This window comes from Lithobates pipiens, unplaced genomic scaffold (assembly GCF_037356315.1).
Source record: "Lithobates pipiens isolate NorthernLeopardFrog02 unplaced genomic scaffold, aLitPip1_a1.2 Scaffold_8, whole genome shotgun sequence".
Taxonomy (NCBI): Eukaryota; Metazoa; Chordata; class Amphibia; order Anura; family Ranidae; genus Lithobates; species Lithobates pipiens.
Window position 1 is genome coordinate 167,507,447 of NW_027507903.1, and position 14,975 is coordinate 167,522,421.

Genomic DNA, 14,975 nt, shown 5'->3' on the forward strand with positions numbered 1-14,975 from the left:
CCCAGGACACACTTAACCCTTACAATGCCCCCTAGTGGTTAACCCCTTCACTGCCAGTGTCATTTACACAGAAGTCAGTGCATTTGTATAGCACCGATTGCTGTATAATTGACAATGGTCCCAAAAATGTGTCAAAAATGTCCGATGTGTCCGTCATAATTTGAAGGAAGGTGTTGGTATCTCTGGTCTCCTATCAGAGGTATCAACCGGGATTGTGAGCATGGGGACTATTACGGGGCACCGCTGACCGGGTAACTGGCTCGGGCCGGCGCGTCTCTTCCAGTCGCGCGGCCATGTTTCTGGTTCCCGGTACAGTTGACCCCACCGACATCATACGCCGGCGACACGGCATGATGGTCGCGGCGGGGTCGAGGGGTATATATTGGCGTTCAACACGCCAGTTAGCTGTATCAACCGGACCCGGAGGAGGCTCAGGGGCTTCATTGTATGGGTGAGTTACAATAAAATTTATTTATAGGGCGGTATGTCCAGCCATATAGGTACCTATATTTGACAGTGGATCTGACCTTATTACTCTTTTTTACCTTGATAGCATGGCATTGACAATACATGGATTGTACATACATTAATCAATGTGACCCAAATGGAATCCACATTGTATTGGCTACCTACATACACTCCCTGGGCATAACAACATTGGTCAAACCAGACCTATCCATCCCTCCGGGACTAAGTATTTTCTCCCCTTCAACTTAATAAGGGGTAACTATGCTAGAATGCCTTTTTGATATTTCCTCTTTGATATTTCATTCACAGGCACATTGGGTGTTAACCTGGCTGGTTCTCTTCTCTTTTTTTGTGTACTTTTCTGCTATATTGGTCACACCCTTCTTCTGCCATACTGGGGTAATTCTATATATTCTGAATTGGGATTCTGCACACTTTAGGGTTAATTCACTGTACATAGTGGATGATTAACATCCATTATGGATTCTATATATCTTCCCCCTTGGACCATGTCTACTCACATTAAAATACCCTCCTTCGTCAACATTTCCTTTTTCACTGGGTGTTTTTCACTCACTCCCCACCCCCCCCCCCCCCCAATTCCAAAGATTTAAAACTTTAAAATGTATATCTACATTTTATTTCCCTGCATACCTAGTCATTGCCAATTATATTGGGATCCGAGCTTGAAATATCCCCCTCCCAGTCGCCGGGAAAGATTCTTTCCTCTAATCACATCATTGAGCTTGACCGGGAACCGGAACAGGGCTTGGAGAGGTAGAAACGCGCCCTCACGTCGAAATGTTATAATTATGTCTCCATATGAAAATAATTATATATATATATTTTTTTTTATTGTACTTTATTGTGTTTAATGTTCAATGTCTTGTTATACTAAACTAATGTATCTCTAAACCTAGGTAATTTCCTGATGAAGCTACAAAGCGAAACTAGTTGAATAATTACCTCATTTGTCTCTACCAACTGTGATCCATATACATATGCTTTATTGGTTGTATAAATCTTCTCTCTTTTGAATAAATGGTTTTTAATATGAACTAGTGTTTTGATACTATTCTATTCGAACAAATTACACATGTGCCCCGTAATAGTCCCCATGCTCACAATCCCGGTTGATACCTCTGATAGGAGACCAGAGATACCAACACCTTCCTTCAAATTAACTTACTGGGATGAGGGTGCACACCTTTAGCCATATTATTATAATACTCTCAAGCCATTCATTTTTCATCGTGTCCGTCATAATGTCGCAGTCACGATAAAAATTTCTGATCGCTGCCATTATTAGTAAAAAAAAAATATTAATAAAAATGCCATAAAACTATCCCCTATTTTGTAAACGCTATAACTTTTGCGCAAACCAATCAATAAATGCTTATTGTGATTTTTTTACCAAAAATATGTAGATGAATATGTATCAGCCAAACTGAGGAAAAAAAATGTTTTTTTGGGATATTTATTATAGCAAAATGTTTGCACAAAATTTTCGCTCTTTTTTTGTTTATAGCGCAAAAAATAAATACCGTAGGGGTGATCAAATACCACCAAAAGAAAACTATATTTCTGGAGAAACAAGGATGTCAATTTTGTTTGGGAGCCACGTCACACGACCGCGCAATTGTCAGTTAAACAACGAAGTGCCGAATCACAAAAAGTGCTCTGGTCTTTGGACAGCAAAATGGTCCGGGGCTTAAGTGGTTAACCGAAATCTTTGTTGCTTTTTTTCCCCACAGATAGAGCTTTGGTGGTATTTCACCACCTCTGTGGTTTTTATTTATTTTGCTGTAAACAAATGATTTTAAAAAAAAACAATATTTTTTACTTTTTACCTACTGGTAATGGCGGCAATCTGTGATTTTTAGAGGGCCTCTGACATTGCGGCGGACAAATCTGACCACAAGCTACACTTTTTGGGGACCAGTGACATTATTACATTGATCAGTGTTATAAAAATGCACTGAGCAATGTATAAATGACACTGGCAGGGAAGGGGTTAACACTAGGGGGCGATCAAGGGGTTAACTGTGTTCCCTGGGTGTTTTCTAACTGTAGGGGGGATGGGCTTCCAGGTACATGACAGAGATCGCTGTACCCGATCACTGAGAACAGAAGATTTCTGACATGTCCCCTGTCCGAACGGGGATCCACCTTGTTTACAAAGGCAGATTCCTGTTCTGCATCTGTGCACAATGATCCCGGACCCACAGGCATATATATTATACACACTGTACTCTGCTGTAATTCAGAATTAGAATTATACCTCCTGCTGCAGCTTTGAGATCTTTCTTACAACAATCAGTGTCCCCCAGTACAACATGCCAGTGTCCACCAGTGCAGCATGTTAGTGTCCACCAGTGCAGCATGTTAGTGTCCACCAGTGCAGCATGTCAGTGACCACCAGTAGAGCATGTTAGTGTCCACCAGTGCAGCATGTCAGTGACCACCAGTGAAGCTTGTCAGTGACTGCCAAGGCAACTGGTCAGTGACCACTAGTACAGCATGCCAGTGACCACTGGTGCAGCATGTCAATGACCACCAGTGTAGCATGTTAGTCACCACCAGTGCAGCTTGTCAATGACCACCAGTACAGCATGCCAGTGACCACTGGTGCAGCATGTCAGTGACCACCAGTGTAGCATGTTAGTGACCACCAGCTCAGATTGTCAGTGACCACCAGTGCAGCTTATCAGTTACCACTAGTGTAGCTTATTAGTGACCACCAGCGCAGCATGTCAGTGACCACCAGTGCAGTATGTCAGTGACCACCAGTGCAGCTTATCAGTGACCACCAGTGCAACTTATCAGTGACCACCAGTGTAGCATTTTAGTGACCACCAGTGCAGCTTATCAGTTACCACTAGTGCAGCTTGTTAGTGACCACCAGCGCAGCATTTCAGTAACCACCAGCGCAGCATGTCAGTGACCACCAGTGCAGCATGTCAGTGACCACCAGTGCAGCATGTCAGTGACCACCAGTGCAGCATGTCAGTGACCACCAGCGCAGCATGTCAGTGACCACCAGTGCAGCATGTCAGTGACCACTAGTACAGTATACCAGTGACTGCTGGTGCAGCATTTCAGTGACCACCAGTGTAGAGAAGTTAGTGAATACCACTGCAGCATGTTATTGACCACCACTGCACCTTGTCAGTGACCACCGGTGCAGCTTACCAGTGAACACTGGTGCTGATGGTCAGTGACCATCAGTGCGGCTTATCAGTTACCACTAGTGCAGCTTGTTAGTGACCACCAGTGCAGCTAATCCGTGACCACCAGTGCAGCATGTCAGTGACCACCAGTACAGCATGTCAGTGACCGCTGGTGCAGCATGTCAATGACCACCGGTACAGCTTATCAGTGACCACTGGTGCAGCATGTTAGTGATCACCAATGCAGCTTGTCAGTGACCACCAGTGCGGTATGTCAGTGACCACCAGTGCAGCATGTTAGTGACCACCGTTGCATAACGGGATCGATATCAGAAATAATCAGATGACACAGCAGGGATCTCTGGCTGTGACAGTACATTCGATCATGTGTGCTTGATCAGCTGAATAAAGAGAGTGGGTACTCTTTCACTTGGAGTTCATGTGGAGGGGTACATTTGTGGCACAAGGACAGTTGAAGTGTTCTTAGATAAGCTGACTGTGGATGGCTGCCAGATCGTGACAGGCTAGAAGTAACTCTGTGGAAAACAAAGACAGAAGGAGAGCAGTGCCATCCAAGTGCAGAATTACTGTATTAAGACATTTTATTCCTTAAAAGACAATTGGTAACTCATAAGATGTATGAGATGTCAGCGCATGTGGGATTAATAATGTGATTCATCTGTTCGTGGAGAAGTCAATCTTCTCACTGGTGAATAGGCCGCTGATAGGTCCAGGGACACCGGTGGTTCCCAGCACTTTCAGACACTCAGGCCGGCTCACAGACAGCGGTGAACGTTACTTACGGTTGAAGATAGAGCAGGGAGGAGCGCGCGTCCGGAATATGCATGCTCTTCATGATGAAGGTGCATGCATGCTCCGAACGCACGCTCCTCCTTTCTCTGGCTGTGACAGGTATTGCATGTGAGAACACCGATAGCTGTAATATCCCACCTCCCACCAGCATTGGAACAGTGCGCTGTCAAACACAATGCCGGTCAGCAGGACATTACAGCGAACGGTATTTCACTTACAATACCTGTCACAGCCTGAGATCCCCGCTGTGTCATCCGGATGATTTGTGATAACGATCCTGCTCTGCATGGAGATGGCGGGTGACGTGGTAGTGGTGGTGGGGGGGGGGGTGTCAGCAGGGGCGGAGTGGGGCTGGTGACTGGAAGAGAGCAGAGGAGGAGGAGGAGGGAGGCGAGAGGAGAAGGGGGGCATCACCTCCATGGGTGGCAGAGACCAGGGGCTGTGAGATCCCTCCGCCCACTACAATTCTATTTCCGCCCTGCTTGCTTTCAGAGAACTATAGGTGGGAGTGCCAAGACTGCTGGCTGAGAACACAGATAGCATAGTTGGTGAAGGTAGGAGATCAGCAACAATGACATGGAAAAATGTTTTTTTCCCAGAGTTCTGCTTTAATGGCATCCCAGTCTTAGTTTGAAGGGTTCAATATTGAGTTGGCCCACCCTTTTCAGCTATAACAGCTTCAACTCTTCTGGGAAGGCTGTCCACAAGGTTTAGGAGTGTGTCTATGGGAATGTTTGACCATTCTTTCAGAAGCGCATTTGTGAGGTCAGGCACTGATGTTGGATGAGAAGGCCAGGCTTGCAGTCTCCACTCAAATTCATCCCAAAGATGTTCTATCGGGTTGAGGTCAGAAGTCAAGTTCCTCCACCCCAAACTCGCTCATCCATGTCTTCATGGACCTTGCTTTGTGCACTGGTGTGCAGTCATGTTGGAACAGGAAGGGGCCATCTCCAAACTGTTCCCACAAAGTTGGGAGCATGAAGTTGTTCAAAATGTCTTGCTATGCTGACGCCCTTCACTGGAACTAAGGTGCCAATCCCAACCCCTGAAAAACAACCTGCCACCATAATCCCCCCTCCACCAAATGATTTGGACCAAGGTCCATAAGGACATGGATGAGTAAATTTGGGGTGGAGGACCTTGACTGGCCTGCACAGAGTAGTGACCTCAACCCGATAGAACACCTTTGGGATGAATTAGAGCGGAGACTGCGAGCTAGGCCTTCTTGTCCACATCATTGCCTGAACTCACAAATGCGCTTCTGGAAGAATGGTCAAACATTCCCATAGACGCACTCCTAAATATTGTGGACAGCCTTCCCAGAAGGGTTTAAGCTGTTCTAGCTGCAAAGGTTGGACCAGCTCAATATTGAACCCTATGGACTAAGACTGGGATGCCATTAAAGTTCATGTGCGTGTAAAGACAAATGTCTCAATACTTTTGATAACAGAGTGACAATAGAGTGTATATATGGAATATGAACGTCTTAACAAGTACAATACCCCTCTGAGTACAGTTTTCTGGGGCTTTTTGTGCATTAGGTTTTGTGTTTTACAATCACCTTTAATGATAGCACTGTGCGCTTAGCAAGGGATTGCTGGTGCAAGGTTTGCTTTAAAAATGTTGGCCAACATTTATGTCAGCCATCTGAGTCACTGCTGTACCTACCACTATAGCATTTTTTAATCTTTGCAACTGATGTGTATCAGATATTTATGTTTAGCTACTGTCCCTATGTTTTTGAAAAGTTTGCAAGTAATTAGATTATTTACAGTTTGCTGTTTTTGTTTGTTGTCTAACAGTATAAAATGGTTTCCCAATCATCTCGGCCAAAAAATGGAATATTTTTTGATGTAGATCCTGATACTGGAGTTGTTTACATAAATGCTTCTGAACCCCCGGATTTTGATGCAGGATATGAGGTAACTCTAATCACAGATTTATTTTTAAATGAATGCTGGTCAAAAACAATACCCAGTTATGATATGGTACACTATGTACCTATTACCTGTCAATTCCAAGACTTTGTATTTAAAATCACTTACAGTTTTCCCTTCCGATAGCCCATACAGGGAAACACATTACTATTTGACCACTGAATGAAGAAGCCCAATTAGTTACAACAGTGCCACACACCCCCATTTCTTAGTCATAGCTACATTACATTTACACACCATGTAGTAATTACTGAGAAGGCCAAGTGTTGTGAGTGTGCTTTTCTGATTTTATTTCCCATTCTCTATATTACCACTCTCCTGCTAGGTAGTTTTACAGAAGTTAATTCTAAAGTAGAAATTGAAGCCAGTAAAGGTAAAGAATTACTATATAGTCAGCTTGGATTACATGGCATTTCCTAAATGACTATAGTTCATCTTTATGAGTAGCTATTCTAAATTATTTTATTTAATTATTGCTGGCTGGAAGGCATAGCACAGCTAATATTTATGTTGCTGCCCATTTACATTAATTTACTTGCAATTCCAAGTACCTTTTAAGCAGCTTTCAATTTCAATAAAATTCAAATGGATTTAGGCAATGTTGACATTTTTTCATGTTTTACTATTTGATAAGTTTTGTGATTGACTGCTGTTGAAATTTCTGGATAATTGTCGTATTTGTGGCCAGTATTAGTCTCTGTTGTGCAAAGGATGGATCCCATGAAGGCACACATCAATGCAGACCCACTGGCATTGGAATGAATGGCAGTCTCAGTCTTGGCTCCCATCAGGCCATGCCCCCAACGTGTTTCACTCTGCCCCGCGGAGCTTAATCATGAGCATCCCCATGGTTATGCTCCAAGGGGCGGAATGAAACCTGTTGAAGGCATGGCCGCATGGAAGCCCAGGCTGAGACTACCATTCATTCCAATACTAGTGGGTCTGCATTGATGTGTGCCTTCATGGGATCCATCCTTTGCTCAACAGTTGTTTGAAGCTGAGCTCCTTCCCTGGCCTGCTTTCCCTTGTAGTCTGAACGGCACACATTTCGAATTACTGTTTCACAGTATAATGCCGCGTACACATGATCGGAAATTCGGCCAGCAAAAGATTTAGAGCATGTTCTCAATTTTTCCAACGGAAAAAGTTTCTATGGGAAATTTCGATCGTCTGTAGCAATTCCGACATGCAAAATTCCGAAGCATGCTCGGAAACAATTCGACACATGCTCGGAAGCATTGAACTTAATTTTCGCAGCTCGTCGTAGTGCTGTACGTCACCTTGTTCTTGACGGTCGGAATTTGGTGTGACCGTGTGTAGGTATGCAACACAAGCTTGAGCGGAATTCCATCTGAATTTTGTTGGAAAAACCATCCAAGGCTTTTCCGAGAATTCTGATCGTGTGTACGCGGCATCAGTCTCCACCATATTTAAGCAAAGTTAGAGTTGTTCACCAAGTTAAAGTTCCCTTGCTCTTAAAAAAAAAGCCATGCTTATGCTATACATGTGTAAAATATTGTAGAAAGAGGCCAATTGTGTCAGCGTGGATTTGTGAGCTGTACATGTCTATGGCCAACTTTAGTATGGATAAAGTCCAAATTTATTACCATAAAAATATTCTGTCAGTACCAGACTAATTTATGTATTGTAATGTATGACAGCATCCACAAAAATTGCAAGAAAATATAATTTTCTTTACTGTATGTGTCAATGACCATTTGCTGATTTACTCTTTTCTCCAGACACAGACAATAATAAAAACCTGACAAAGGTGCTACCCTTACACAATCAATCCAAAAAATAAAAAATAAATAAATAAAAAAATTGGGTTTCAATACACATTAAAGCAAAACTGTTGTTTAATCTGTAAAATGATTTACGAATAGTTTATGGCATATTTTCATGAAAAAAAGAAAGTATCCAGCAGTAAGTTTATTTTTAGCTTGTAGAATAACTTCTATATTTAAATGTGTATTTATATAATTAGAATACAAAATTCAATCAAGTGGTCAATGTTGTGCAGATGTTTACCTAATTTAGTCATATCAGAGTAGGACTGCTACTAGAAATAAACCTGACAGCTACCGCCTCCTCCGATGAGAATATCACCCAATAAATTTGGTGGTCACAAACGCAACTAAATTCCTACTACAGCTCTGTGTGCCTGAATAAGGTCTTGGGGCTCATTCACATTGGCACTATGGCCTGTACAGTGTGAATCAGTGGTTTATGTGGCTGGAGCTATGTGCAGTCAGCCTATGTTCAACTATAGGGATGGAGCATCTGTACAAACACAATCACATGTCCTAATTTGACATGTGGGTGCAGGTGTATGACCCCAAATAAAGACAGCATGCATTTGGGGCCCACTCACCACACCTTATCAGTGGCCCTGTGTCAGGGGCTATTATTAATATTATATTATTGTGTTTTTATTAGGAATTCAGACTTCTAATAAAAGTTACAGACCCTGGAGGTCTTTTCTGTGTAGGAGGGATGATTATCAATATCGAAGACCTGAATGACGAAACCCCAGTATTTATGTAAGTTTGTTTTTAACTCCTTACAGTATTTCTGAATATGTGGGGTTTGGTTCAATAAATAGCTGTGTTTACTTTAAAACCCAGAAACATAATTTCAGTGTAATTTTAAATGGCAAAAATTATAGAATGCATTTTTTTTATATATTTTCACAATATAGTACTATAGACTACATAGAAAATGAAATTATTACATAAGATTATTTTGTTATATAATGACAAAGTTATTGCTGGATAAACAGACCTATAGAGTACATGTAAAAATTAGGGGTATAAAGAGATCTTAAGTGGCTTCATGATGAAGGTGCAATAAATCCTAACGCCTAAACCCAGTTTAGCATGTTTTAGTAAAACTGTATACAGGCAGTCCCCGAGCTACAAATATGCAAATTACATAGACTCTTACTTAACCACTTCAATACAGGGCCCTTCCCCTCTCCTGCCCAGTCCAATTTTCAGCTTTCAGCGCTGTCGCATTTTGAATGACAATTAAGCAGTCAAACAAAATTTTTATCCCTAAATAGAGCTTTCTTTTGGTGGTATTTGATCACCACTGGGGTTTTTATTTTTTGTGCTACAAATAAAAAAAGACCAAATAAAAAAAATAAAAGGTTTTCTTTGTTTCTGTTACAAAACATTGTAAATAAGTATGTTTTCTCCTTTACTGATGAGGCCGCACTGACAGGCACTGATTAGGCAGTACTGATTGGCACTGATGGGCACTGATGATGAGGCACTTGTATGAGGCATTGATAGGTGGTACTGATGGGCAATCAAAGGTGGTACTAATAGGTGGCACTGGTGGGCACTTATAGGCAGCACTGATGGGTGGCACTGATGATTAGCACTGATGGGCACTGATAGATGGCACTGGCAGGCATCATTGATGGGCACAGAGTGCCATCGTAAGGAGCCCTGATTGGCACCCCTGGTAGGCTCAACTGGTGGTCTGAAGTAGGCATCCCTGGTGGTCTGAAGTGGGCATCCTCGATGGGTCTGCACTGAAAATCAATGCGCTGATTATCAGCGCAAACCCTCCCTCTCGGGAGAGCAGCCGATTGGCTCTCCTCTACTCACGCCTGTCAGTGCAATCGGAGAAAAGCCGATAAATGTCTCTTCCTGTTTACAATGTGATCAGCTGTGATTGAACACAGCTGATCACATAGTAAAGAGCCTATGTCATAGGCTCTTTACCTAGATTGGAGATGCGGCTTATCCTGCTGGACGTCATGAGGTTGAGCCAGGATAATGTAACCACTTTACGGCCGTCATCTTACTATATGGTGGGCAGGAAGAAGTTAAGAACGGAGGCAGCATGATGTCATGCTGGTCCCAGAAACCGCTGTGTGGCCATCTTGCTGCTCACCGCATGCGGCCACCTACTGTTCGGCGCACCTGTCAGCAATCCCACATCACTGCATGGCCAGTTAACCCTTTCCTATGCTATCCAAACGTAAAAATCTTTTTTTGGCTGGAGTTACACTTGAAAAAATGTACCTGTTCCAACTTGCATACAAATTCAACTTAAAATTAAACCTAGGCAGAACATACCATAGCTCAACTTACCAACCAGTCTGCTAACTGACCAAATTAACCTGTCCAACAGTCTGCATTAAAAACGGGGGTTTTGGATAAACCCCTGTTTTTAATGCAGACTGTTGGACAGGTTAATTTGGTCAGTTAGCAGATTGGTTGTTAAGTTGAGCTATGGTATGTTCTGTCTTTGTTTTTCATGTGTCTGCCCTTCCATGTGCTCCTTGCTGTGAAGGCCAGTTACAGGTGGGGCCAGGGACCTTTTGGTTGTTAAAATTAAACCTACAGAACCTATCTTGTTCGGAACCCAGGCATTGCCTGTAAATCAGGTGAGTTATCCCTTGTATAGTTCAAAACAAATTGGCCCTCCATTTATTTAATGGTAAATATTAATGGATCTCTCCTGATTTTTTTTTTATTATTATCAATAGAAAGCTGGCCCAAAATAGTAAAGAAAAATAATTTTTAATCTTTAGCTGTATATTTCTTTCCATTACATGGCCTAGCACCAAAAGACAAGCAAACTTAATTATTTTATCCCTGACATTTATGGGGATACCACATATGTGTAAAAATTTGTATTGGTTTTACCAATGGTAGGGCCCAGAAACAATAGTGTGCCTAAATACAATAAAACTAGCCAGGACTGCCATCCTCCCGCAACTTTTTTTTACTGGCAACACAAGGAAGATTTACTGATGAAGCACATTTTTACTAACATCCACAGAAACACCTATTTTAACTTCTTAACTTCTTCCCACCTGGCCAATGTGTATATATATGGCTGGGTGGGAGCTCTCTACTTCTGACTGGACGTTCCTGAACGTCCTTCAGAAGTAGGGGGATCGTGCGTGTGCCCACGCAGCGGCGCAATCCCTATGCGTTCGTGTCACCCGGACATGGCGCATCTCGGATTGGCAGGAGGGCTCGGTGATTGACCCTCTTGATCACATGACGGCCATGTCCAATCACAGCCGTCATGTGATGTAAACAAACAGCCTAGGCAATCGGCTCTCCTCTCCTCACACGGAAGTCGTTGCTGAGAAGAGGAGAGCAGATCGCTGCAGCCGGCTGATGATCAGTGAGTATGAGCTGTTCTTTACAGCTTTTTACTCACTGATCACCAACATGGTGTAAACACACAGTATAAACACAATGTCCCCAAAACACACATGTCCCCAAATAATAAAAACACATGTCCCCAATAATAAAAACACATGTCCCCCACATATGTCCCACTAAAATCACATGTCCCAATGATTATCTGCGCACATATGTCCGTGATCACCTGCACACATCTGTACATGATCATTCGCGTACATATGTCCGTGATCACACAAACCGATTATTATTATACACTAAACAGAGTTTTTTTTACCAAAGACAGAATAGCAGAATACATTATGGCTTACATTTATGACACAATTAGATTTTATTGGATTTCTTTTAAAATAGAAAGAAGAAAACATAGTTTTTTTTTTCCAAATTTATGCTATTTTTTCGCTGGTGAATAAATGCCACCAAAATAAGGGCACAGAATCTTAACATAATCGACACTATAATATTAAATTATATATATGAAATAACAGGAATATTACAAGTGGATATTCAATAATCAAATTACATATAATGCTGGTGAAAGGCTCCTACAGCATCATTGTAGTAAACCCTAACAGCCGTGTATTCAGGTTTTCAAAGATAAAGAACTATTTTAAGGGAAGAAGGGGAGGAGGAAGGGGAGGGAAACAGAGGCAACGAAAAGGGGGGGGGGAGGAAAGATAGGCGATAAAGATAAGATAAGAAATGACCACGCACAATACCGGAATCAAGGACAGCAAATCCCAAGAGAAAATTATTTTGAGAAACAGTTTATAAGACTGGGCCTCAATAATACCAGGAGCATGGGTGGCATTGAGCCGTTCTATCCATAAAGTTTCTTTCCTGAGAATCTGTTTATTCCAATCACCCTCCGTGGATCCCTATGGACCACGGGCAGGGCAATAAAGGATATCAGAGAGGAATCAAGCTTATGATATAGATCGAGATGTCTACTTACTGAGGTGATCACTTTGCCACCCGACGAATAGTAGACATGATCCTTGATACAGGATCAAAAATGTCTTAGCCCTTGTACACACGGTCGGACATTCTGACGGAAAATGTCCAATTGGACCGTGTTGTCGGATAATGCAACCATGTGTGGGCTCCATCGGACTGTTTCCGTCGGAATATCCGACCGACAAAGTTTTAGAGCTGGGCTATAAAATTTTCCGACAACATGATCTGATCGGACTTTGTCCGATCGTTTGTAGAGAATTCCGATCGGACAAAGTGCCACGCAGGCTCAGACTAAATTCCTAGACCAAAGCTATTGGCTACTAGCCTGAACGTAATTTTGTCGTAATGAAATAACGTCATCATGTTCTGAACGATCTGATTTTCCATCAACTTTGTCCGACCGTGTGTATGCAACACCAGTTTCGGACAAAATCCGATGGATTTTGTTGTCGGAATGTCCAATCATGTGTACAAGGGCTAACAGTTTTGCCAACATAAAAGGCATTGCATTTACAAGACATCAGGTATACCACACCTTGAGTCAGACAGTAGGCATTAAAATTAGGGACAAACAACTCGCCATTTGGAAGTGTAAAAATGGGTACCTGTCTTGATCCAAGGGCAAAATGTGCATTTGCCACATCTAGTAATGCCATGAGGATGTTGTCCAGATACTGGCTTGTTTGAATAATGGCTAGAAGTAATTCTGTCCCGAAGGGATCATGATCTCCGGAAGGATAAGGACTGACCTATTTGGTGAGAACAGGATCACCACGCAAAAAAGACCAGTGAGCTGCCAAGATCTCACGTAGTTCAAGATGATGTTTAGAGTATCTAGTTATAAATCTCTTGGTTGAATTTGATTTAATAGCCTTACTTTTATACAACAAATAATTGCGTGATTGACAGAGAGCTTTGTTATAAGCTCTCCCTAAAATGGATTTGCTACAGCCTCTTACACTAAGGCGGTCGCAAACATGCCAAATGGTCAAGGTCACAAGCAGACAGGAATCGTTGAGAACACTCCAAGGTCGGTAACAGAGACAAACGTAGAGCACAGGGCAAGCAGGAAACAGGAAGCCAAACACACAATGGTTCATCAGCCCCGCTGGCTTGCAGTGCATAGGTTAATATAGGGTTCCCTGATAGGGCCTGGGGTGGAGCCATGCTTAGAGGAGAGGTTATAAAAACCACCAGGTGGAAGTGGCTGGCCTCTTAGTCTGTACAAATGAGGAGAGGTAGGCAAACAGAGGAAGATTACTGCATAACCATGACAATCTCTTTCTAGTCCTCCATCCCTCCCTCAGAAAATGTCCTTGTAGTCTTAAAAATAGACCACTTTTCCCATATACTTTCACATCTTCCGATTTGTTCTTCATTTCCACTACCGTATTTATCGGCATATAACATGCATATAACATGCGCTGGTGTATAACAGCAGCCCAAGTCTAGGAGGAAAGTTTAAGGAAAAACTTTTAGGAGGGAAGTTTAAGAAAAAAACTTACATTTAAATGCCCATCAATGCAGCCTTATCAGTGTCATTTGCAGCCTTGCATTGCAGCCTTATCAGTGTCCATCTGCAGTCTTGTCAGAGCCATTTGCAACCTTGCACTGCAGCTTTGTCAGTGTCATTTGCAGCCTTGCATTGCAGCCTTGTCAGTCATTTGCAGCCTTGCATCGCAGCCTTGTCAGGCTTCCCATTTAAAAATGGCACTTCCGCGATAGAGTGGATGTCATGTGTATCTCGGCACTGCTCGGTAGCTCTCGGCCGTTCTCCTCGGCTTTCGACTATTTTGGCCAAGCGCCCATTCTCGCCATCTTTCGGCCACACTCGTTCGTTCTTGGTGGATTTCGGCTTTCCGAAAGCCGCCGAGAAGCTCACAATCGGCAGGGGATTGGCGTATAACACACACCACGATTTTCCCCTGATTTTAAGGGGAATAAAGTGTGTTATACGCCGATAAATATGGTACTTAGATATTCCGTATTCAATGCCATTAAATCACTCCTTTACCAAAGGTCTTTCTTTTCCTTGCCATTTTTTTGGTATCACTCCTTATGCAGCATTTAAGTATGGAAGCAATGAGTTCTGATATTTTACTTTTCCCATATCTGTAATATGGAATAAACAACTCCATGGATCCTCTGGGATCTCCAATCCCGTGATCTCTTTTATATATTCTCTTACTACCTGCCAGAATTCTCTAATCTTTGGGTATAACCACCAAATATGGGACATAGTTCCCCCTTGGCCACACCCTCTCCAGCACAGTGGAGATTTCTCTGGTTGTGCCACAACTGGGGCCATGTACCCTACCCTGTCCTCCTTTAGGAGAAAACTCATTTATTCAGGGAAGCCTATCCCACACCCACCTAACTGTCCCTAAGCCACCCCCTATACATTGTAAAGCGCTGTGTAAACTGTTGGCGCTATATAAATCGTGAATAATAATAAT

General features: G+C 42.6%; 1 protein-coding gene across 1 annotated transcript in view; it reads left to right on the plus strand.

Annotated features, from left to right (window-relative positions):
- Positions 1 to 14,975, plus strand: part of LOC143962002 (cadherin-related family member 4-like) — a 147,096-nt gene that overhangs the window by 23,184 nt on the left and 108,937 nt on the right. The window contains exons 4-5 of the mRNA XM_077471346.1: positions 6,254 to 6,373; positions 8,828 to 8,931. Coding sequence (XP_077327472.1) covers positions 6,254 to 6,373; positions 8,828 to 8,931 — 224 coding nt within the window. The remainder of the gene's footprint in view (positions 1 to 6,253; positions 6,374 to 8,827; positions 8,932 to 14,975) is intronic.